The sequence below is a fragment of the Apis laboriosa genome, unplaced genomic scaffold, assembly GCF_014066325.1.
Source record: "Apis laboriosa isolate Shangri-la unplaced genomic scaffold, ASM1406632v1 scaffold11_cov152, whole genome shotgun sequence".
Lineage (NCBI taxonomy): Eukaryota > Metazoa > Arthropoda > Insecta > Hymenoptera > Apidae > Apis > Apis laboriosa.
The window spans coordinates 3621152-3646129 of record NW_025221020.1 but is presented as its reverse complement, the minus strand read 5'-3'; the positions used below and the strand labels follow the sequence as shown (position 1 = coordinate 3646129).

General features: G+C 46.4%; 2 protein-coding genes across 3 annotated transcripts in view; one reads left to right on the top strand and one right to left on the bottom strand.

Annotated features, from left to right (window-relative positions):
* The window catches only part of LOC122718145 (N-acetylglucosaminyl-phosphatidylinositol de-N-acetylase), a 70177-nt gene that overhangs the window by 38686 nt on the left and 6513 nt on the right, over positions 1–24978 (top strand). The window lies entirely within an intron of this gene.
* Positions 5604–24420, bottom strand: LOC122718133 (LIM/homeobox protein Lhx5). 2 transcript variants are annotated; one of them, XM_043942867.1, is made up of 8 exons: positions 24347–24420; positions 20093–20285; positions 11346–11578; positions 8798–9019; positions 7332–7573; positions 6845–7130; positions 6315–6482; positions 5604–5894 (listed from the first exon to the last, which is right to left on the bottom strand). In XM_043942867.1, exons 2-8 carry the CDS (start codon positions 20263–20265, stop codon positions 5779–5781), a joined length of 1440 nt encoding a protein of 479 aa, XP_043798802.1. In that variant the 5' UTR covers positions 20266–20285; positions 24347–24420; the 3' UTR covers positions 5604–5778. The 2 variants fall into 2 exon arrangements, with proteins under 2 accessions (XP_043798802.1, XP_043798812.1); XM_043942877.1 differs by having other exon boundaries at positions 8798–8998.

The window sequence follows — 24978 nt, the reverse complement described above, 5'->3', positions numbered from 1 at the left end:
GATGAAGTCAAGTGGGGAGGGGAGGGGGGGGGGCTTCCGTGAGGACCGCCACTTGTAGCTAGGACGTCGGAGGTGTGCAACCCGGTTATTTTTCGGGCCTGGGTTCACCCCAATCGGGGTATTAAAGCTCGCTTCAACCCCGTTTTACGGTTTCGACCCTTTCGACCGTGAATTCGACCCCCGTGTACGGGGTCGGCTGGTGGCCCGCACACAGGCGCCCCAGTGAATCGAGACGCCGCCACCCACCAAGGATTTGAGAAGAAATATGAACGGAGAATGTTTTATGAATGCGCCCACCATGGTAAAAAAAAAAGAAAGAGAAAAAAAGCGGAGCAAACCAGCCTGCCCCTTCTCCCTTCTTCGTACGCGAGAATATTTTGCAAGAGCGCGTGAACGTGATGCGAAAGGAAGCGATAAAAGTAAAAGGAAACCGAGCGATCGATGTATCTCGGAATAAATAAATTCTCGACGACGAAGTTCGATCGAAGAAAGATCGATCCTCGGATCGCGAGAAGTTATCGCGAACTTTCGATCTTAACCATCCACTAGAGTTACGATCGATCTCGTAACTCCTAAGTTTCACCCTCAACTTCTTGACGCTCTTTCGTCGGATTTCGTCGTCGTAAATCGAAAGAGTGGAAGAAAGAAGCGCGAACAACGATTCCTCGGGAACGAACAGGTTCTCCACCTGTTCGCTCGCGATCGCATCCTCTCCTTCCTTTCCAAAAATCGAACGTTAACGAACACGAGGGCCTATAATATTAGGCGAAGGGAGAGAGGAGAGGGTGAAAATCTAGCGAAGGAGAAGAAGAAGAAGAAGAAGAAAGGGAGAGGGTGACTGGTCGAGATTGCGTGCGTTTACAAAGCAAATGGCTTGAAAATAACCGAGCGGTGTGCCCCGTGGGCTCCGCGGGGAGAAAGCTTTCGATAGACGTACGAGAGGGTGGCCGAGAGAAAAAGACGGGGAAAATCGAGAGAGGGATGGAGACACGTTGTACGACAGAGTCAGGAAGGGGGAGAAGGGGGGGAAGTTGAAACCACCCACCGGTGGCAGAGAATCGAGAAGAGGCCCCCCCCCCTCCTCCCCGTAAGGGGTGAGAGAAACGAGAACGAGATGGAAGTGAGACGGAAGAAGTGGAGGGGGAGGGGGAGGGGGGTCAGGAAGGGGTGGTATAATCGATGCGGACATGTGCAGTTCCCTCGGGGGTAGCAACCCCTAACTCGCCAAACCTATTTATACAACAATACCCGGTACAACCCCCCATAAACCACCCTCACGCTGGACCGCCGTGGCTGCTGTTGCTGTTGCTGTTGCTGCACACTCCACCGCCCTTCACCCTCGTCCTTCCCCCCCCACCCCCCCCCTCCTCCTCTGCTCTCGGTTTATAATCAACCCCTCTTTTTCCCTCCCTCTCGTTCCCTTTCACGCCGTCTTTCACCCTCCTAGATGCACGAACAGTTTATCTTGGGGCCCACGCGGCGAGGACTGGTATTTTAAATAGCAAATACTTATCTCGCTCCCGGGCCAGGGGTGGAAGTACCGATAAGCGGGTTCGAGAGGGTAGATACGCGCACGCGACCATATCGAAAAACGCAAGACGAAGAAACGCGCGACGGGAGAGAAAGAGAGAGAGAGAGAGACTCGGTGTTACATTCAAACGCGGAGGGACAAGGTTGAACGATCGTATTTATAATCTATCCGATTAACGCGGTATCGCGATAGAGAGAGAGAGAGAATTGAAAGGTTCGTCGCGGGTGTCGAACTTTCGAAAATTCCTCGCGTGTTTGAAATTGACGCGCGTGGAAACGCGTACACGCGTTGGGTACAGAAATACTCGTACACACCTACGCTTCGCGCTACGCGCGAGATAAAGCGATCCATTCGGTACGTGTTATTTACATACGTCGCCGAGTGTCTCGGTAATAGGAATGCCATAAGAACTTCCGTTCCGTGCAGACGCTCTTATAGACGCGTGTATATATTATTCTCGTGCGCGCGTGATTCAGCAGATCCATCGGATCTGAAACCGGTGGTGGACAAACCGGAGCAATTAGCATAAGTATATTTATGAGGATCGTTCCTACTTAGAAAGAAGGAGGCGAGGGAGATAAAGTTGGGAAATGCGAACGGAGGGAATCGAAACCTTGTTTTTCCTCGAGCCACGTAAATTCGTACGGATCGAGGGATCGAGAGATCGTTAATGCGGCGGAAAAAATGCGCTATCGCTGTTACACGACGGTGGCCCGGTAAGACTGGACCAGCTGAGGCACGAGTAATCCGGATTTCGGATTAGCCTAAGCCCGGCCTGAACACCGGGAGGTCGTTCCGGACACTTCTGCCGTCCGCCCGGTTGAAGCGAGACAGTGGAAAATAAGTTCTTGCCTGCTACACGCCACGAAAAGACACGTTCCATCCGTGCTCGTCGTTCTTCTCGATCGGTGACAACGGCCGGTAGACGTTTCCATTGTGCGCCTGGTGTTGGTCGTCGTCGTCGTCGTCGTCGTCGTCGATTCGACCCCTCGTCGAATTTATATGGTTCCAGGAACGGTCGGTTCGCGGAACAAACGAGCCACGCGTGTTTATACGACAATACTTGGAATCGAAAGGGTTTTTCCACAAAGGAGCAGAGAAATAATGCCGCGCTTATACTCAATTACACGTAATTAAGACGTTGCAATTGCTTCGGTCGCATCGTTCCTCTTATTAAAACGATACAAAGGGGAATGGGGGACGGGGATTGAGGCGAAACGTTGCGGGAAGCTGCACAACGGTGCAACAATCGATCCTGATTTCCCGAGGAAACGACGGCGATCAAACGGCAATGGCAAGGGTTAATTGGTAGCTTTGCCACGTTGATTCGAGGCAGCGACGAGCGGTAGAGTTGGAACGTGCGCGGTAAGCCGGCCACGATTTGTAAGGCCTCCTTGCGTAATGATAGGAGAAGAACGAGGGGTTTGCGCGACAGGGGCTTGTCTCCCGACACGTGCTCCGCCACGTGAATGTTCGAAACACGCTTTCCACGCGATCCCCTCTTTCGGATTTTCAGCTTCCGAACGCATCTCGCATCTCTCCCTTCCAACCGGACAAATCTCTCGCCGATAAATAAATCTCTCTCTCTCTTCGAAACATTTTTAAACATCGATAAAAAACGAAAAAAAGAAGTATCCACTTTATGGTCGAGAAAGGATCGATTAATTTGTCGATTAAGCGCGATTATCGAACGTATCGAAATGGAATCGTGACGCGATTCGTTGCGCAAGAATTCGTCGATGGGTTTAAGAACGCTCGTTGAGCGAGGAGGGTAACAAAAATGATACGGTAGGGTGTATACCGACCCGCTGGGACGGTTTGTCTCTGCAAGACTCCCGCGAGACCCCCGTGGTAGTTCCTGGGGCGCGGAGGCGGGCACGCATCTGTCGAATCTCCCGATGGATCTTCTGCAAGAGATCCGTCAGGACACGTATTACACGCTACACCGACGCCCTTCGTCCTCCCAATCACTGTTACAATGTACACACGGTGTACTCTGGTCGCCACTCTATCCGGTTAAATTCCACGATAAACTCCCGCGAGGACGCGGCTCCGTAGCTCGTCGGGGGATCGAGCCGATTTAGAGGAAAAAACGATCCCAACGATCGTCCGATCTTCTCATTCTCGTGGAAAATTTCAGCGCAGATCATAGACGCGATCGAGAAAAATTAATAAATAATAATCATCGAACGATAATTTTGATTTTTCGAATATCGATTTTTCTCGCAATAATTGGTTCGAAACATAGACTGAGAAGGATTGTGCATCGAATGAAAAAAAAAAAAAAAGAAAAGAAAAAGAAAGAAAGATAGATAGAACACGTTCAAACGCGAGGAGAGAATAAAAAAAGAAGAGCGGGCGATCCCGAAAACTCGTCAAGAAGACAAACGGGCGGGTGCAATATTAAAAAGGTGGTCGGCCACGTTTTCGCGCCGTTGAAAAATACACAGGTATCTGGGGACGCAACGGTAAACTGCGAGGCAGCGCTACGTACGTACTTAAGGGAGGAACACTTGTCGGGAACGATCGTCGAGGGTCGATATCGCGTGTGTACACACGGTTGTATCACGCGTGTAACACACGTAGCAGAGAGACGTAGGCAGCATCGTTCCTGCCCCCAGCGGGACTGTCAGAGATACGGGAACGGCGATGCTGAAGCCCCGAGGAAGCGTGCAATCCCCTTCCCCTCCCCCGTAGGGCAGAAACACATCAAAATCGAATTCACCAGATGTCCAGGAAAACGAATCTCCCGCATCCCCCCCCTGCCGCCGCCGTCGTCGTGGAAAACGACGTTGCACCCGTTTGTTAACGATGTTAGGCCAGCGCCCCGAGTCGCAGATGCGTTTGCGGACACCGATTCAAGGGGGCGATGGGGCGGGCCAAAGGACTCGTCGAGTACATATCGATAGTCTCAGGTGTTTATCCCCGCTGGGGGGATGAATGAAAGAAACCGAGATTTCGACTTTCGGGGATGGGAAACGTGTCGGGAATAAATCGGTCCCGATTTCGAAGGAACAGAAGCGCGATAAATAAGAAAAAAATAAGAACGTTATTAAAAATACGAATTTCGCGCAATTTTATAAATTAAAATGAGATTTACTTACCATTTTTAATGATGATCTTGATGGCGTTGGTTTAATTCTTTTTTTTTTTTTTTTTAGCGTGTGGAAAAAGAGAGATAAAAAACGAGAGAAAAAAAAAATGCACACAACTGTACGTATACGGAAATACGAGGTGGTTTATTATAATAATATTTATAATCATTATGCATCGAGGCGGCGTGTCTCTTTCTCTCGTGTGTGACGTTTTTTTTTAATGCAAGTTACAATTACAGACACAGTTCGGTGACAGAACTCAGCCAACTGATGGTTTTTCGCGCGCTTCTCTCGCAAAAAAAAAAAAGACAGATTTATTTACATCGATCGCCACCTTAACAGTTACAGGTTACACATTCCTATTTATATTTATACTTTATTGATAAATAGTACAGCGGTTTCTTTAAATGTAGAATTTACGCATGTGTACTGAATGTCGCCTGTACGTGTACCTGTTGTATTCTGTTTCGTATTGTGTGTTTTTACGTATTTTAGATGTAACGTTATGCCTTTTCTCTTTTCCGATGATCTTTTTTTTTCTTTTTCTTTTTTTCCTTTACGTGTTTCCTTCGCATGTATTTCTCGGGTGTAGAACAGCAGATATCTACAGGATTTCTCTTAAAATTAACGTCGAAAATTAATCAACAGGGAGGGTATAATATTACACGATAGGACATTTCGAAATTTTATACACAATAATATTAATAATAATATTTAATAACTCATAATAATAATAATAATAATAATAATAATAATAATAAAAATAATAATAATAAAATAGTAACGTTGGCGTTGGCCAACGACAATAATAATAATAATAATAATAATAATAATAAAATAATATTATTAATAATAATAATAAAGATAATAATGTTAATAATGACAATGATAACCGTGAAAGAAACGAAGCTAAACGATCGATCTTCTTATCGTATGCGTATCTTACAGAAACGTACAAGATGCAAAATCGACCTGGCTCGACTCTCGCGCCACGTTCGCTTCGCGGGCAAAAGTCTTTGAAGCCGGAACAAAGTCGTACGATCTCCCCATCGGGTACGCGCGATTCTTCTTCGTAATTCGATCGATTTTTCGCTCGGTCGATGGAAAGCAACATAAACACGAAGAAAAAATAAACGTTAATTAAAACTCGTACTACCAGGCCAGCCCTTCGCTCTGCATCTGGTGCGGCTCCAGGAACCCACCCCCGCCGCCGCCGCCACCTGGACCGCCACCATTCCCACCGGCACTGGGATTACCCTGTGCTCCACCTGAGAAATACCAAATCCATCGAAAACTATTACAGAGAAATATTGAGATTCGAAGAAAGAAAGGAAAAGAAAGAAAGAAAGAAACCAATCGTTCCTTCGAACACGTACAAGTTGTTAGAAAGGTTTCGATCGCACGATAATTTTGTGCGCGAAAACTTTCTACCATATCGATACTCCGCATACACGTTACAATTTGTCAAAGTTTCCAACACCCCACACCATTACCCCCCAGAGTCTCGTTAACGCAATTTTAGCGTATTAAATGATTAATCGTGTACATCGAGGAAAGAGAGAGAAAACGATTGTTGCGAAAGTGAGGTAAAATAAAAAGAAAAAAAAAAAAAAAAAAAAAAAGAAAAAGAAAACGTTCTACCGACAGAAAGGCGGTAAAACCTTTTTTCGAAAGAATTTGGTCCGTACCTGAAGGTGCTAGGAACTCTCCAGGACTGCCGCCAGAAGGTGCAGGGGGCCCCTGTCCAGGAGGGCCCGTGAGAAATTCCGGAGGGCCGCCTCCCGCACCCGGAGGTGGATATTCCCCTGTCACCGCCACTGCGGCCGCCATACCCGCTAAACTCGCCGGGTCCAAACCTGTCAGAAACAGATTACGTGTACTATTCAGAGAGGATCGTATCCGGCCAGCTATCTCCGAACCCGGCTGTCATAATTATCGCGACCTACCTACCCGCTACGATGTTTATTATAGCCGCGATAGAACTCGAGACAAGGTTCTGCTATTCGATATAGCTAATATCGGATAGGATCGCGTGCAACCGAGTTTGAATATCGTGTACACGTTGCGTTCCGTTTTAACAATTGTTACGATCGTTTCGAAATTCTTGGGTCTCTTCTCTATCGCGATGATGAAGGGGATCGAAAGGGATCGAAAAAGGAGTCGAAAATCGGGAAGAGTTAAGAGTTCGGAGAGAAGAGATCGAATTCCAGAGACTCACCAGGATTGCCTGGTCCGCTGAAGGGCGGTCCATGTGGATGAGGGGGCGGATGAGCACCAAAGAATTCATGGTGAAATGCCACGGGCCCGCCGTAACCGAATTCGAACTTCTCCGCGCCGAAATATGGAAAACCGGGCGGCGGTCCGTCCTCGCCGCCCAAAGCACCGGGATTCAGGTTCAAGGGGAAGCCCCTCATTTTTCTAGAGCCGCCGAAGAACGGGCTCCTGCCCATCGACGTCAGTTGTTTTAACCTACGCTCCTTGCTCCTCTTATTTTGAAACCAGACCTGGGAACACCGTTACGCCCGGCTGTTTTTCATTCCGTTTAATTGGCCGCCTGCTTAGATTAGGATTAGCCTTAACCAATCTCTCTTCGATTCGATTTAATTAATTTCGCTCGTCGAATATAAGAAGATAATTCCGTCCCTACTACTCGGTGAAACAGAGGTGAAGTGAAGTAGTGGTGTAATGAAAAACGTGTTATAAACCTGTATCACTCTCATCGGCAATCCGGTCTCTTTCGCTAATTGTTCCCTGATGTGCCTCGTTGGTTTCGGGGTAGACGAAAACGCCGACTTGAGAATTTCCAATTGTTTCGCCTTTATGGTAGTTCTCGGCCCCCGCCTCTTGGAACCGGCACCACCGTCGCCGCTACCACCACCGGCACCACCGTCTGGACTTTTGTTCTCCGTTTGGCTATCCCTCGTTTCGGGATCGCCGTCCAGGGAACCTTGGACCAATCGGCAAACAAACCAGTTTAATAATCGATCCCTCACCGCGGGGGTAAACGCACTTGTTTCGTGAGAAACAAATGCCCCGAGCAAAGCTTCCCCTCCCGACGCTCTCGACTTTGTTCAGCCTAATTTCACCGCGCGTCAATTTTCCAATGCACGCAGTCGCGCTCGATTAGAATTCAGAGGTAACGAATATTTTTCCATCCACGAAATCCCCGATGGGGAATTTCGCTTTATACACACACACACACACACACACACACACACACATATATATATATAGGCCGAATAAATAGCGAGCGTTTTTTCTTTCTTTTTTTTTTTTTTTCCCTCTCTCTCGACGGACGGTTTCTTAACAAGCTCTACACGCAGACGCGCGTGCATGATATACATATCTCGGAATCTTGATCGGCTGGATCGAGGTAACAACAATCGAAGCCAATCCCCCGGAAGCGATGCGAAACCCCCATCGGATTATCGTGGCTGGTCTACGCTCGAAAGCTACACTCTACAAAGCACGCGTGTGCGTGTGTGCGTGTGCACGTACACGTAATGCAACGTATACGCGCGCCCGCGCGTAGTTTTGGATCCCAACTCTTCACGATAATCTATATATATACCCGGGGAGGTCTTAACCACGGGACAAAGAAAATGTTTGGACAGTGTCACACCGCACTACAGGGGCCACCCTTCGCGAAGACACCCCTCTTTTCCTCTTTGCCGAATAGCATGGTATAGATGCTTGTATACCCGGTGTATAGCTCAGTTCGAGAGAGGTAAAAGCGAGGGGTCATTGTGTTACGCGCGCTCGTGATAAAAGAGCAGAAGCGAATAATAGAGCGGGAAGACCTGACGCGCTTAGTAATTCGTGGTGACGTTCCAGGTCAAGCCACCGAATTTCCTCCCTCGTTTCGAGGAGGGGTTCCACGAAAGGGCAAGATTGGCCGTGATTAAGTCGTTGGTCGATCTCAGTCAATCGTTTCTAAATCGAGTTTGTGCTGGCGACGATTCTTTTTTCTTTTTTTTTTTTTTTTTTCTTTCTATGTCTTATTTGAAAGTTCGATTCAATTTTTTTTAGCGAGATAATCGATAATAATATTTGCGTGAATCGTTTTTCGAATTTTCGAAACGAAAGGTAAAGGTGTATAAAATTTGTAGAAAAAAAAAAAAAGAAAAAATGTTAAACGTTAGAGTTAGAGTTCAAAGTAACGTGGACCTACCTTGATCCTCGGAGTCTTCCTGCTTACAAGGATCGCTTCCAAGAGGTAGATCGCCAGTATGACCGACCGTTTGGTCACCGGGACCACCTGGACCCAGATTGTGAGGCCCCAAGTGAGGGCCACCGACACCACCGTGATGATGGTGAGCACTACCGTCCTCGTCCTCGTCTTCCGATCCTGAACCCATCAACGAGTCTCCTCCTGTCGACAGGTTGGACGATTCTGCTCGTGAACGATCCGAATCGTGTATTTTAATCACATCGCTCGTCGAATCATTGACTTCGAAAAGAGCACCAGTCACTTTTCTGTTCAATGATTTTGTGTTCGTTACAGGCTACTCAAAGCTTCGAATCGCGAAAAGAAACCCCTGTTAAATTTTCAGGAAAAGGGAACGAATTTCCTTTCGAAATCAGCGATTCGATCAGGTGGTCGAGACATTCGTTCTCTGCTTTCCTCCTCTTCCCCTTCTTTTTTTTCCCCTTCCCCTTAGGAAAAGACCTACGTTTGTCTACGAATCGTAGACAATTTTCCTCGAAACGGACCTCTCGTCGAACGACTTGTTATGATAATTATGGTAAAACGACGCGAGAAACGGTATTATCGCGTGGCTAGAAAAATTTCGTTGTAAAATAATTGCATCGATCAACGTCAACTTTAGATGTACGGAGCGGCGAAAATATCCGCTATAGTAAATAGAATATAATTTATCAACGGAACGAGTGAATTTGTCGATGTTCCATACGAAATTAGCAATTAAACGTGATTACGGTTATTCGCTCGTGGATCTACACCGCGTCATACCGTGTTCATTTTTTTTTTTTTTCCTTTAAATTTCGCAATTTCCCTCCCCTCCTCTCTATGTCCGATCTACGCGCGTTTCCGCGTCGCAATTTCGCGACAAAAGATTCTAAAAGTTTTCAATAAACGTTGCTGATTAATCGACACTCGTCGCGTAATTGCTGCGCTTTTCGCATACGCCGCAGACGATCACCGTGAATTCGACAACTGACAAATGGCTGCACGGTGATAGAGATTAATGTCGGAATACGCGTGGAATATCCAGACGTCACGATGTTTGATCATCGAAACGAGTAATCGTTGTCCTCCTCCTCCTCCTCCTCCTCCTCTTCCTCCTCCTCCCCTCCCTTCCTCGTTCTATCTATACTTTTCGCGAGCCTTGGTTCCGTCGCCTCTTCGAATTCGTCTTATCGAAAGGAATAGGAGGCCGTTGGAAAAATGGCGCCTCGGCCGATAGTAGATGTACGATAGATGCCGAGATAGATGCGTTCGCCGAGTCGTCGAATATTTTTTTCGCCCGAGTCTCTTCCACGCGAAAAAGAGGGGAGGAGAGGGGGAGGGGGGGGGGGAAGAGGCAGGCGGGCGGGCGGGCGAGCGAGGGGTGGTCGCGAGCATCTCGAGACGTGGAAGGGAAACGGTCTGACGCCGCGTCGCGTCGAAATTTGCATTTGGAAGGAGAAAAAGGAGAGACGCGGCGCGCTCCCGTGGCGAAAGAAAAAGGGAAAAGAAAACGAGTCGTCGGACATTTTGCGGTTTCGAAGCGTCGGCATCGAAGCGACAAAAGGTTTGCCCCTGCCTAACGACCTTTCGGTTTTCGTTTCACGGCTTACACACCGGCGAGAGATCCTCGTGAAACCGAGCTGCTGCTCTTTTCCTTCCCTCTCGCTCGCTCTCGCGCGCTTTGCCCCTTTTTTTTTTTTTTTTTCACCTCCTCCTCCCTTTCTCTGTTTCTCTTTCGGCTGGTGGCTGGCGGTCGGTTACATGCGCGCTGTTTTCACAGCTTGTGCCGTTCCAACCGGGATAAAACCTCCGTGAAAAACCTACCCCCGGCCTCCCTTCTTTTTTTTTTTCTTTCTCTCTCTTTTCTTTTTTTTTTAAACCTGACTTCGTGAAATCTCGGACGCATCGGGCGCGTCGAACCGTGCTCTCCCTCCCCCGTGTGACTCTTCCAGCCTCTGCGATCCCTTATTTGTCTTCGAAAAAAATTAGAAGAAATCTCGGACGTTCCGTGATCGCGCTTTATCTTTTTTAAGCGAATTTGACGTCCTTCCGACCAGGCGTGAATTATTCCCTATCTATATCGGGAGGGCTAGTCGGAGGAAAAATGGAAAGCGAGGTGAATCGCGGTGGAGTTTATTTTTTCGAAAAAGATTCGTTTTTCGGAAAAAACGATTGAACGTTGAGGAGGTTGGGTTGGCTCGAAGGACGTAGCCTCAAATACGATGCGAATTACGGAGCGATCGCGAAACGAATCCGTAACAACGATTTGGTTTACGCGCAGGAGCACATGGATGGGCATCGGCTCGGTTTCCACGGCTAAAATTACGATCGTTTTAAATCGCGCCCGTTCATAGAACAAACGAGTGGGTATACAATCGATAACATGCCGCTAGCCGGCAATACCAGTATAGTTCCGCAAATCGGATTCCGGGCAAACGAACGGAACAAAGCGACACGCGGATTGTCTCTGTCTCGCGGTGGTGTTTCTCTTCGCGGTGGATAACGAGGGACAATGACACTTGTAACTCACCATGATGACCGTGCACGTGATGCGTGTCCGGCAGCGGCTTGCCCGACAGGTAGTCCTGCTTGCAGACGAACTTGTTGTCGTCCAGGACATAGAGCTCCTCTCCGGTGCTCATCTGCTTCCGACACACCAGGCAGGTGAAGCAATTCAGGTGGAAAACCTTGTCTCTCGCCTTCCTCACGAGATCCTGCGGGCTTATCCCCTGGAGGCAACCGCTGCATTTCGTCCCGTATCGCCTGCAACAGAACGCCGCGCAACGAACCACGTGAATAACGACAAACGAAGCAAGCAAGTTTTTCTTTTCTCTCTTTCTCTCTCTCTCTCTCTTTCTCTCTCTTTTCTTTTTTTTTTTTTTTCTTTTAAGTTCGTCCTCGACCAGGAAGCGCTGAAACATCGGATAACGAGCGCACGCGTCACCTCGCAATGATTAATCGTTCGAAGAGGTTTTTCCGTTCGTCGCGAGTTTTCGCGCCTTCTCGAATCTTAGCTTTTTCGCCTCTCTCTCTCTCTCTCTCTCTCTTTCTCTCTCTCTCTCTTTCTGCTTTTTTTTATCTTCGTTCAACGCCCGATATGACGTAAACGCGAGGCGATACATAAAATTCACTTTTCTCCCGATTTACGTTCGTTCCAATAGTCATAAGTCTTCGCGTTCTTTTATTTTTCTCGCTGCTCTTTTTCCTCTTTTTTTCCTTTTTTTTTTTTTTCCTCTCTCCTCCCTCCGTGATCAACAATCGCGAACACGTGGACACTCGTCGACGCGACTCGGAACGAAACGAACGAAAAGGAAAGTCAATGTTGTACGTCGACGACGTTTATTGGACTCGAAACTTACAAGTCCTGTCATTAAGCCGCTCCACTCGCAAACGTCGATAAAAGAAATATGGCGCTTTTAAAGAGATGGGACTTTAACGTCCCGATAGGGCATAAAAAGTTAAAACCCTTCGGTGCTGTAAAAGCGCAACGTGGTAACCAGCGCCAGCGCCTGTTCGATTTTCCTTTTTCTTTCTTTTTTCTTTCCTCTCTCTCTCTCTCTCTCTCTCTCTCCCCCTTTTATTCCTTTAATTCCGCCGTTAATTTTGTATTAGCCGTTCTTTCTTCTCCCTCCCCTTCCCCTCTCACTTTTTTCTTCTTTTACCTAATCGTTCGTTGAACGAGATCGTTTCTTTGTCGTAAACCGCTCCGTTTTCCCCAAGATCGATCGGGGGGAGGGAAAAAAAAGCAAGGAAAGAAGGAAGAAAGGAAGGGAAGAAAGAAATTACGAGGCGCAAAATAGCCGACGATTCGCGCGAAAAAGGAACGGGTACGCGCCCTTTTCTTTCTTTTCCTTTCCTTTTTTTTCTTAAAAACACGCGTCGTAACATCCCAACGACACGGCCGCAACACGTTTCACGCGATAAATCTAAACCGAAAAGGATTCGTCCGTCCGATCCTTCCGCGGCTGTGTTATTACGGAAGCACCGCATACTTTCCACCTAGTAATCCCGTAATCTTTTTAATTACAGGAATCGCGCGATTAATTATAGCAATTACCCCCGTGGTCCCTTTAGGGCTGCTGCTGCTGCTTTCGAAAGTAAATATACATCTCAATCGATGGCCGGCACTCGAGGTAGGCGAGGTTGCTCGCGGCGCGAGTTTCACCTCCGGCCGAGCCGCGACCACGCGCTGCCTCCGAAACGCGTGTTCGCGTTCAAATCCCCGGTGGGGGTGGATGCTGCTCCCTCCCGGAGAGCCAGAATTTTCCCGTTGCTCGCGCGTGCAATATCGGTTCACCGCTATTTTATTATCCCGCGCGTTTCCTCGACCGGAAACTCGCCGTCGAGTTTACTCGCGCGATCACCTACATCGCGCCAATCTCGTCCATTCTTACTAATTTCGTATTATTCCTTCTCCCTTTCGAATCTTTTCGTTTAACACGAACGAAGAAAATTCGCAAGATTCCTCGCTCGTCGTTCGTGAGAAAAATAAACGAGGCAAGCGTTTTTTTTATTTTTTTCTCTCTCCCTGTCTCTCTCTCATCGTCGATCATTTCTACTCGACGACCGATCGTTTCGTTACAGTGGAAACACGACGACGGGCGCGGAACTTTGTTTGCTTAGAGCAAGGGGAAACAAGCGACGAGGATCGAGAGGAGGAGGGGGGGGAAAAAGAGCGGTACAAATTACAAGGATTCCGTTTTGTCGATCGACGCGATCATCTATAGATATTTACGCGGAATATCCTATAATCAACCGGCACACTTTTTCAAACTATTCATCAACCTGTCCAAATTAGCAGTCCTACTCGCAGTTCCTAACAATCTTCTCACGGAAGCAGAAGCCGGAGATATTTCTCGACCAACGGTCATTACGCTGCCAGAGCTTCTCCCTCCCTTCTCCCTTTCTTCGCACTCTCCCTCCTCTCCCCCTCCCGTACCATACCTATCCTTCCCTATCCTCCGCCTTCCTCCTCGCGCGCAATCCCCCTAAGTCTAATTACAGGAATTATTTAATTAATTATAGCAATTAGCCGATCCCGTGTCAACTTCCCCGAATGCATACGTCACCGAATCACCGACTCCTCCCTTCCCCTCCCTCCTTCCCTCTCGTCCCACGCTTCTTCGCCGCCCTTTCGTCGATGGACGCGCGTCTGCCCCGACCGATTTTCTCGTTTTTTCGAGGGCGCGCGAGGGGCAGCAGCCCGGTCAGGTCCTTTCTTCCTCGTGGAAGAAAAAGAAACGGAGGCCGGCCGTAAAAATCATTAATAGAAAGGCTTACGTGGTGCTTTCGTGGCTCGTTCGTGTGTGAGAAAGCGGTTCGATGAGGGCGACCCGCCGTCCCAAGAAGAAGGGGGTGTGGGCTTCTCGGGCTCCCTTAAGGAGGAGAGCGTAAAGAGCCAGGAATTCTGGCGTGTAGCAAGAAATATAGGACAGCGGGCCTCGGATAAGAAAAAAAAAGAAAAGGGAAAAAAAGGGGGTGGGTCCGGGCCACGATTTGCCACGGAGCCTCGAGTTTATGTATGCGGTGCGTGCTCGGTTCTCCGCGTCGTCCATCCGTGCTACGATGCGCGCAGTCCCTTTTTTTCGATACAACTATGTGGAAGCTGTTCGTTCGTCGTCGCGACTTCTATCCCAAACGCTTTTTCACCTTCGATCGAATCCATCGAACGAACGAAACCGGGAGAAAATCGTCGACCGCGATCGATCTCGCCTCGCCGAGAAATCGACGATGAATTCTCCGATCGAAACGAAAGAAAAATCGGGAAACGAATCATTTTTTTTTCGAGTGGAAGCTCTCTCGATTTTTCGCGTTTCTTCGCGAACTTCGATCGTGATCGCTCCCATAATTTCCATCTCTCGAGTTGGTTCCCATCAGCGCACATGCGCCTACGCCTCGCTATAAAGGATACGCCGATAAAGGAAATAAACAGCCGCGAGATCGCTCGGGCGGCGGAAGTCTAATTAACCGAATCCAATTAGCGGCGCGGGAGAACAAACGCTCGTTTCCGTTTCTCGAGACCGATCGATTTCTTCCTTCTCGCTCGATTATTATTCTCTCGTCGGAGAAGCGACAACCTTGGAGAGCCGACACCTCCTTTCCTTCATCGCCGACTCGAGCGCGACTCGCCGGCGCGATTTTCACTTTATCGCGCGGAAAGATCGTAACCCGGTTGCAACCCGGTTGTCGGGACCAGTTTCGAGCTGGCGCCGATTAATTCCTGAAATATCGCCGATTACCAAACGGGGCGAAGAGAGGGTGAAGGCATGGCTGAGAAAACGGTTCATAACAGTTATGCTAATGGGTCGGCGTTGGCCGTGCGACACACCGTGAAACGCAGCGCCGTTTGCATAAAGTCCTTTTCCATCTTCGTCCTCGTTCCTCATCGAACTTTCGCGGTATCGGTCCGGTGTCCGTGCCACTTTCTCCACGATTCGCGGCTAAATACCAAGCGTAACGAGATGACAAACGATCGTTAAACGAACCCGCGCCACGACTGCGCTCGCCACTTACGTAATCCCGATTAAACTTTTGTCACGAGGACCCGAGTGGATAATTGATAAAAAGATTGAAAAAGGAAAAAAAAAAAAGGTCGAGAGAATGAGTAAGAGTAAAAGAAGAAGAAGAAGAAAAAGAGGAGGAGGAGAAGGAGGGAAAAAAGAATAATTCGACCACGTATGGGCCGCGTACGACGTATGACAGAGAACAGGGTCCTGTCTCGAGAGTATGACGCAAGAGACCGGTGGTTGGCAAAAACGTTCCCTACGTATGAATACGCATCGCGATATATACTATTGCCGTACCTTCCTGGAAGGGAAACAACTCTGTACCCCTCTCTCTCTCTCTCTCTCTCTCTCTTTCTCTCTTCTTCCCTCTAACCCCTCCTCCCTCCTCGCTCCCTCCCTCTCTCCCTCTCTTTCTCTCCCCCGTTTCTCTTTCTGTTCTCGACCGCGCCGGCCCCGTCACGCCCAACAAACTTCTCCTACGGTTCGTAGCGGGCGTCACGCCGCATTTATAATGTTTCCACGTTCGAGTTTCGACGGGTCTCTACTCCCGAGGAGGCCAACACCGCGGGTGGAAAGCAAGGACAATGGGAGAGGCCGCTCTCGTCGGCGCCCTTTCGAACTCGAGAGAAACCCCGAGAAAAGCTACGCCGATCTATGATCGATTTCGATCGTTTCCCCTTGATTTCGAGCCGGCGTCCATCGCCCAGTTTCTGTCTTCCGCGCTTCCCCTCTCTCCCCGCGGAACTTGGCTCGCACCAGGCTTGGAAACAGGCCACCGTGGCAACGGCAGATTCAGAGATTCGGACTCCAAGCGTGTTAATTGATCCCAACTTTTCCATCATTTTCCTCGTAGAGGATATCTATTCTCTATCCTAGATACCACCCTTCGAGAGATCGAATTTCTTTCGGAACGGAAAAAAATGTAGGCGAAATTCGATTCGAATGGGGAACGACGAATCGTCGTGATCGCGTTATTAAGATTATTAAGATTATTCGTTTATCGCTCGTTCTATCGACGAGAATCGAGATCGAAATGCACACGGTTGCAACACCGCTGGTTATGATTTATTTCGACCGAAAGAAAAATGCTCGCGAGCCGGCGCCATCGATGCCTCGATAAATTATTCCCGCGTGTAATTGGTGGAATATCACCCACACAAGGCACTAGAGATCGCGAGAGAACTTTTTCGAAAAACTGGGGAACAAGTTGGAATAAGCGAAAATCCGGTCCCTAACCGACTCTTGGCGGATTATTATGGCGACAAGGCGCTAGGAGTCTCGAGTCTCTCTCCGTTGACACCGCCACCATCCCCCTAGCCCCGAGTTAATGTTTTCATCGGGCGTATTTCGACGACGTGGTGGACCATATTTTAAGGTAATAATTTCTTGGTGGGTACACAGAGGGCCATCGACCGCAAGCTACGGCAGTCGAGGCGGCGCTGAAACGGGGACATCGGTTCTTTTGATCCTGGACCCTTTCGGGCCCCCATGGGCCATTATCGACCTTTAAGGACCTTGCTGCGACTCGTAGAGCCGGTTACCATAACCGTGCGTACCGTTCCTTCCAACCATACCGTGGACCTCCCGGAGGTGTTACGCTATATTCCCAACGGCGATTCCCTCGTAGCGGGAGGGGGATAGTTCGATCCGAGAAACGACATCGATAGATTCGTCCCTCCCCGTCGTCGTCGTCGTCGTCGTCGTCGTCGTCGTCGTGGGAATCGATCGGCCTCTTGCCCTGCCTACCGTTTCTCTTCTCCGTAGACTTCGTTTCTACGGCTAGTTTCGCGTTTTTTCTCCCCCTCCCCCTTCTCCGTTACGCGAAACAAACTCGACGCGGACTCGAGATCGACCGATTTGAACGCACTCCCGATTTCCCGCCGCGTGACGCGCGAGCGTTAATCCCAAGAGGCGATTTAAAAGAATGCGTGATTGCCGATCGACTGTTCGCGCCGCGTGTAACGGTAGCAAAGAGGATAACGCTAATTAACGGGACGCCGGGGATCGAGTTATTTTTGACCCGAAAAGCTTTTCTACGCCGCTCGAGCGTAGCCAACCGTTCGTCTTACATCTAATGAATTTTTCATCGGGATGAAATGCAAAGTGGCTCGTAAAGTATACAACACGTTCGTTATACACTCGTTCGTATAAGTATCAAAGGGCCCCCCTTTAAACACGCCCTCCCCACTTTCCGCGTGTTCTCGGGTCCTTGGCTACAAAGGGGATCGTTCATCGCTTCCAGAAGTCGCGAAAGGAGAGACGACGGAGAATCGGGAAGGTGGATGATTTTATTTCGTGGTAAACAAGAACAGTCATCCCTATTGTCGTTTCAAATTTGTCAATATTGAGATATCTCCATACTCTGTCCATTTCTTATCGTGACATTTTAATATTATATTTCACCCTCTCTTTTTATCCCTTCACTCGAATCTGCCTCGAAACACCGTTCACGTCAATTGCAATATTTTCAAATATCTATATACGATTAGAATAATGAAATTAATTGTTTCTACGCAAAATCAAAAGTTTCTTCCTCTAACCTTTGTTTTTAACGCGACTCTCGCGTATAATCGAGATGCAAGCCCTTCGTCATTCGTCACACACTTTTTGCAATACTTTTTTCCCCCCTCCCTTTACGATTCCACGATTGTACCCTCCGTTAAATATTATTTAACAGATATTTACATCATTTTCAACTTTATAATTGCGAAAGAAAGAAAGAAAGAAAGGAAAGAAAGAAACGAAAATTGGAAGTAGAAACGATCAACGCGCGGATCAACGATGAAAAATCCAACATTTCTTGATAATTTAATTCAACCGATCGACGCTATTTCTTACCACTCTTTAATCGCTTCTCTTTACCTCTTCCTCGAATCCCCACGACAAAATCACCGGGCACCGGCTTGAAACGAAGCGGATCTCGACCCATCTTCACGCTCTTCAGATCGGTTTTTCACGCGAATGTCAAGGTCCAGCTGGACGAGGGGCGCGGACGACTTCTCGCGAAACCGAGAAGACCCGAGAGAAAAGTTTCCCCGAGGATCTCGCTCGCTTAAACATCGGATATTTCAAAATCACCGATCCGACTTGGTTCCCGAGTCACTTGGGATCATCAATTCAAACCGCATCATAAATATTCCATACCGAACCACGTTCGTAAATCAATACGTTCGCAATAATCTTCCACGACGTGACTGACGATCCTCCTTTAAACGTTCCCTCGTTCCTTGTCACAAGGGGGGAAACAAATAAGAATCGTTAGTTAGTTTACGATTTTGCACCGTTTATTTATTTTTTTCTTTTTTTTTTTTTTTTTTTTTTTTTTTTTTTTTTTGCTTTTTATTTTTCAGATAAAGACGTAACGAGAATCGTATCGCATCTCGCCCGATCGAATAGATCGAAAGGGCGAATTATTGAACGGGCGAATTCCTTTTCAACGCGGTCTCGTTAATTAGAATTTTATTTCCCGAGTGATTTATACCGAAAACTTCTCTGCGCAAAAGGGCAAGCGAGAGAGAGAGAGAGAGAGAGAGAGAGAGAGTGGGCCGTTCGAGAGGTTGTTTCCATTTAACGCGTCTACTCTCGGCGTGGAAGGTGGAAGGTGGCAAGAAACCGGAGTCTCGAAGTCTGTCGAATCGCCACCAAGAAATCGACTCTCCGGCCATAGGATATACGATACGACTAACGTCGGTGGAACCGCGTAACGAATCGCGATAGCGGTGGCGCGTTTCGTTCACGGAACGGCTTTCGATCGAGCGAGAGATTTTTGCCTCGGAAGCTTGATCGAATGAAATAACGACGGGAGCTGTCTGGGAAAATGTCAAGGCCCTCCTTTCCATTCGTCGCTCGAAATGCTTTTTTTTTTTTTTTTTTTCTCGCCTCGCCTCGCCTCTGCCTCACCACCACCGACCCACCTATCAACGTCTTCTAATCGTAAAAAGCGACGAAAAAAAAAAAGAAAAAAAAAAGAAAAAAAAAAAGAAAGAAAAATATCGACGGACAACAAACGTCGCCGCGATTGTCCCCCTAATGCATCGTAAATCTTTCGATTTCTAGCGGTTCGTCGCCTGCTCGGTACCAGTTGTGACACAGCCAATTATTTAATTATGCAAACGGGAAATAGTCGCGATGCCGGTACACGAGCTTCTGCTCGATGGAAAGGGGAAGGGGAAGAAAAAAAAAAAAAAAAAAAAAATTCCGCGACATCTCTCATAACGAGGACTGATTTAAGTTTTATCGACGAAACGAGCTCGAACGATAATTATTACATAGAACTGGAGGGACAAGTTCGTTTCGATGAATTACTAACTAATGGCGTTCGTACCTGTTCATATTGTTTCGACCAGTAACTTTTTACCCCCCGCATCGAGCGCACTCGTATATATAGTCAAAATAGTTGATCGATTTTCGACTGTTCGGTTTGAATTGCAATTACAACTTTGATTCGAAATATCTTCATAATGTTTCAATTTTAAATTAAAGTATTTGGAGAATGGCGAGAACGATAAATTCTCGTTTCCTCGATTTTTTATGAAAAAGTCAATCTCGAATAGATGAGAATCAACGTAACGATACGTTAATGGAAGAAAATAATGTCATTCGTGCGGACAATCGGTATCCTTCGAACGCGTCTCTAATCATCATCCCTGGCCAAACTCGGCAAACTCAAATAGCCTATAATTCTTCCTAATCTTTTTTTCAATCTCAAGGAAGAGAGAGAAAAAAAAAAAGAAAAAGCAAAATGCAAAAGTTGATAGGAACGATTACTTACCTGAAGAAATCCTCTCTGCAAAATAGCTTCGCTTCCCTTGAGAAACACTTGTCCTGCAACGTGGTTCTGCAATCGAAGCAGCGGACGCACTCGACGTGCCATGCTCGGTCCAAAACATTCAGCAGGTACTGATCCATAATTGGTTTCTCGCATCCTGCACATGACAGGAGCATCGCCAAACCACGTCTCCCTGCTTCGAAAAGAAAGAGAGCATCTGTGAATACAGAGGATTTAAACGAGACCGATTAACGTAGTTTAACATTATAAAACACAAATATAGATATATACATATATACAACAAATATAAATATATATATATATATAACAATTTTAATAAATACGCTCGCGTTCGATTTATCGCGCGGGGGGAAGGGGATGGGAGGAGGCAGAGGCAGAGGGTTTTCTCGCGGCTATTTATACGATCGGTGGGGGGAGGGGAGAAAAAAAAAAAAAAAACGAGCGAGTTTGAAAAATATCCATAGAAGCGAAAACGTCGAGCGTCGAGAAAAGTTGATGGAAAGCGCGCGGCTGCGACCTGACGAGGCGTTTTAATTTCGCGCACGTTCGAACGCGCGCGTCATCGTGCGAAAAACGAAACGCGGAAAACGAGGAAATTTCTGCGACATTCTGTGTATTTCAACTGTACACAATAGTTTCGATCGTGTGTATATATGTGTGTGTGCGTGCTTTGAGATTGTCCTAGTTCCGCGTTGCATAACGTTCTCAAATAAAAACGGAACTACAATGTTTCGATCGATCCCCCTCTTTCGAAAAGGGGGAGGAAAATTTTTGAAGAAACTCTCTCTCTCTCTCTCGAGCGTTGAGAAATTTTCTTGGCGCGAACATTTTAATCGTAGGATCGTTAAAAAAAAAAAAGGAAAAATCCGAACACGCGCGGATTCGATTTGAAACATTCCTGATTATCGATTAGATTATGAACTGAAAGGAAATCGGCCGTACCGGCGGTGATTACGCACGTGCATAACGAACCGCGTATTGTACAGACATTTTTTTATCATTCAAACGCTTTGATTACCGTGCAGCCTGTCAAACTATACGAAATACGAATCGAAAAGAAAACGTAATACCGCAACAGAAATGCAATCTTCTTATTGTTAATGTCGAAGCAAGCTCGTCCAAGTGCGTATCTCGAATAAATGAATTTCCCCTTTGAAAACGAAAAAGAAAATTAAACGTTTCAAGATGATCGATAATGCGATGCAATAAAACGGAAAGAATACACGGTAAGATAAAAACTTAAGCTTGTCGTGCACGTAACTGTGTTATCCACACCGTTCGAAACGAATTTTCTTTTTTTTTTTTCTCTCTCAGAAAAAAGGAACAAAAAAAAAAAACTAAAAATGAAAAATCATCCCAAAGTTATAATAACACGGTTAAGGTTGACCGTGTATAACACTTCTGTTTCAAGGAGCAACATAATCTATTATGCCATCAAATTTAATGATCGCGCTTGTATCTTTATGGTATCATAATTGTTTGTCAATAGCCATCAAGCGAGTGTGTGCTCCGTCGAACGAGCCGCTCGATGATTACAATTCGTTGTTAATTAACATTCGTGGACGAGATTGCCCTCTATTACGTTTTCTTCGCCTCCCCGTTTGCCTCCAGTTACCCACGGGTCTATCTCCGTCTATTTCTACCTCTCTCGCACCCTCCGACCTCCGACTTCTTTTTTCGCCATTGCTGAACCCTCTAGGGTTCACTCCTCTCTTTTTTTCGCGGTTTCCGCCAATGGGCGGAGTTCCTCCCTGCTAGCAGGGTTGTCAACCTAGCAACCCTTCTCCCACCCCTTAAGGTCTGACCTTGCGCATCTCATCTCCCTCCGTGCTGCGGGAGGGCGAGAAGAAAAAGGAGAAACGCGACTCGACCCGAGACCCGAACCACCCCGCGGTTACCTCGAGATTTAAATCGTTCCACGCGAAATCGACTTACGAGTAATTCCTACGGCGAAATTGTGTTTCCCACGGAATATTTTCTAGTTGGACACTAGGATCGGTCACGTCGCGTTCAATTCGCGATAAAGACGCGATCCACGTTTCTGATAAACTTTAAACTTTCATCCTCGAAATCTATCGCAACTAGATAAGATTAATAAGGAAAGAAAAGTTGACGAAGTTATAGTACACGTTATAGTTATAAGAAGTGAAAAAAAAAAAAAAAAAGAAAAAAAAAAATATCGAGATAAAGAAAGAGATAAATCTGTCTCTGAAATACGCATCCTTCTAACGGTGGTCGACCTTCCATTCGTTAAATCAGATATCACGAGAACCGATTTCACGGACGTGGCGCGTGAAAAAGAAGCGGAGGACGCAATGATTTCCCTTGAATCGTTCAAACCAGATTAGACGTACGTGAGACGAAAATCTGAACGATCGAAAACGAGGGTTGATTAATCCGATTCATTTCCATCAATCGTGCGACGCGTGCCACACTTTCCTCGAAAATCTTTCTTTTATTAAACCGATATCCGGATACTTTTAATTTTCCTTTAATCGCAATAAATAATGCTTTATATAAATATTTAACATCGATATAAATTTAATCGGGCAAATTTATTCAATTGAAAAATTTTCATTTCGAATTTATAAGCATTTCTTAGTCGAAATGTAAAAATTCATAACTATCACGTGAACGTAAGTCATTGGATAGGTAGAATTATAATGGGAACAGTGGCAAGAGGGTAATTAATCGGTTCAACAGTTAACATAAAACGTTACGTAAAGTCACGGTGAATTAGTAATCAATACGATTGCGGCGCTACGCAAATCCACCAAGTCGAACAAGTGATCCGATACCTTTAGTGTCAATATTTTTCTTCCAGCCACCCTTCGGAATATGTTAATGCGCGTTCTTAAACTCTTCCGCAGTTTTGTTTTCTTGCATTGTCTCTCTGCGAAGGATAAGAACAAAGAATGTGCCTAACGCATAATGACCTGACGGATAAAAAAAAAAGAGTTTGAGGAAGAATTTCAAAAGAAATTGAATTAATTAACGGCGAAGAAAGAAGAAACGATATGGGACAGTTATCGACAATTTTTTATTTTCATTCGATAACGCTGCGTTGATACTAGACTTAATAAAATATTGTTATTTTATCGCCTTGTCGTTAATATGTTAACGCACGATGGATATTACTTTTCCGTCGCTACGATTCGATATCCGTATCGGCCGCTTAAAATCGATCATACTTCCATGATTTGTAGCGGATATTTCTCACAGAAGTCGTTACTTTTTTTCTTAGCTTAGCACAGTTTGATTCCTCGAGTTCGTCATCGTTCATTAATTTTTGCGAGTAACAGTGCGTTTTTTTCCTTTTTTTTTTTTTTTTTTTTCTTTCAACCTCTATCATTTTTTCACGGTTAGAAGAAGGAAAAATCCGTCGAACAATCGGCTGCACGTATAATTCTGTTTACATTTGCATCGAGAAAGATGACGATTTTCTCCAATCCGATTATTCGTTACGCACAATGACGCGTATTTCGACGAGTGTTCAACCCTGTCTGAGGTAAATTTATCCTCGTTAGATTCGAAACGCGGGACAATCCATCACTACGGATAAAAAACGCGCATTCCAATGACACCCAAATTACGGTACGATCAATCAAGATAAGCGAACGAACGGCATTTCTTTCTACTGTCTACGAAAAAAGAAAAGAGGAAAAATATTATAAGGAAGGAACCGATTTCTCTCGATTCGAATTGCGAGGAATCCGAAAAGAAAAGCCTTCGATCTTTCGCGATATTATACGTGAAGCCAATCTGGCGCCGGCGCTTATGAGATGTTAAAAACCAATGTTACTCTTTTATTGTTTACAATCGAAATATTTCCTCATAATAGAACGCGAAATGTTAATTACTCTTAAAAAATAAAATTTCTATTCTTAAAAAAAAACGCAATCGGATTTACAATGGGATTGACGAACAATCCCATCAGTTACAAGTAAAACTTAAATTTGTATCGCTAAATTTGTATATACTATACGAAATAAATGAATCCAATAAAACTATCTCTTAACAATCACGTTAAGAGAAATCTTAACCTCTTTCGCACTTTCAATCTTGGTCTTATATTGAGTGAATAATTCGGGTAAACTCATCTCGTGAAATATGAAAAAATCATTTCTCCCAAAAGGAATTTGAATTTTTCGCAGAAATTTCCTCGAAAATCGCGTGGAAAGGAATTATGAAAAATATAATGAAAAATAGATTAAAAGTGAAATATGATCTACTTACCTATGTTACAGGCTTGGGTGACGGGCAGGGGTGCGCAGCAGGGCCCGCTGAGGGTCGCGACCCTTATCCGGGGGGTACCAACCCCCCCGGGGCCCCCTCCCCCGCCCCCGGCGCCCCCGTAGCCCTCCACCTCCCCAGCCGCGACTGCGGCCACCCCTGTCCCCACTCCCTTGCCGGGCCCGGGACCACCACCAGGCCCACCTTCCACGGGCCCGTATCGGCCGAACGGTCCCGAGGGCCCCAGTGCACCCACTTTTACTGCGGTGTTATCCCAACGGCCGTTAAATCGCACTTCTCACACTTCCCCCCTTGGCTGCCAGTTTTTTTTCGTCAGCACACACTCGATATTTTGACAATTCGCTCCTCTTTTTCCTCTATATTCTATTTGCCTCGAGTTATCTCGGCGTTCGCGTTACTCTCGTTTGTATAAACCACGTTTCAGTTATCACTTTGTTATGGACGATTTTTTGATGTAATCTTTTCGCAGTTAGTACGGTTTTTTCTTTAATTTTCTCAACTCTCCGTCTCAATGTTTTTCTTGGTCAGATTCTATGATAGAATCACTGATCATTTGAATTCCCAATTTTGTATTTCGATGCCGTTTTATCACCGTTCGTGTATCTCAGCTGACC

Excerpts from the sequence above, each read along its gene's own strand:
- LOC122718133 (XM_043942867.1), bottom strand. The coding sequence starts at position 20,265 with ATGCTCCTGTCATGTGCAGGATGCGAGAAACCAATTATGGATCAGTAC. Across the intron at positions 11,579-20,092 it reads TGCAGAGAGGATTTCTTCAG|GCGATACGGGACGAAATGCA; the intron begins GTAAGTAATCGT and ends GTTCTGTTGCAG. Across the intron at positions 7,574-8,797 it reads GGAAGACTCCGAGGATCAAG|GTTCCCTGGACGGCGATCCC; the intron begins GTAGGTCCACGT and ends GATTGGTCCAAG.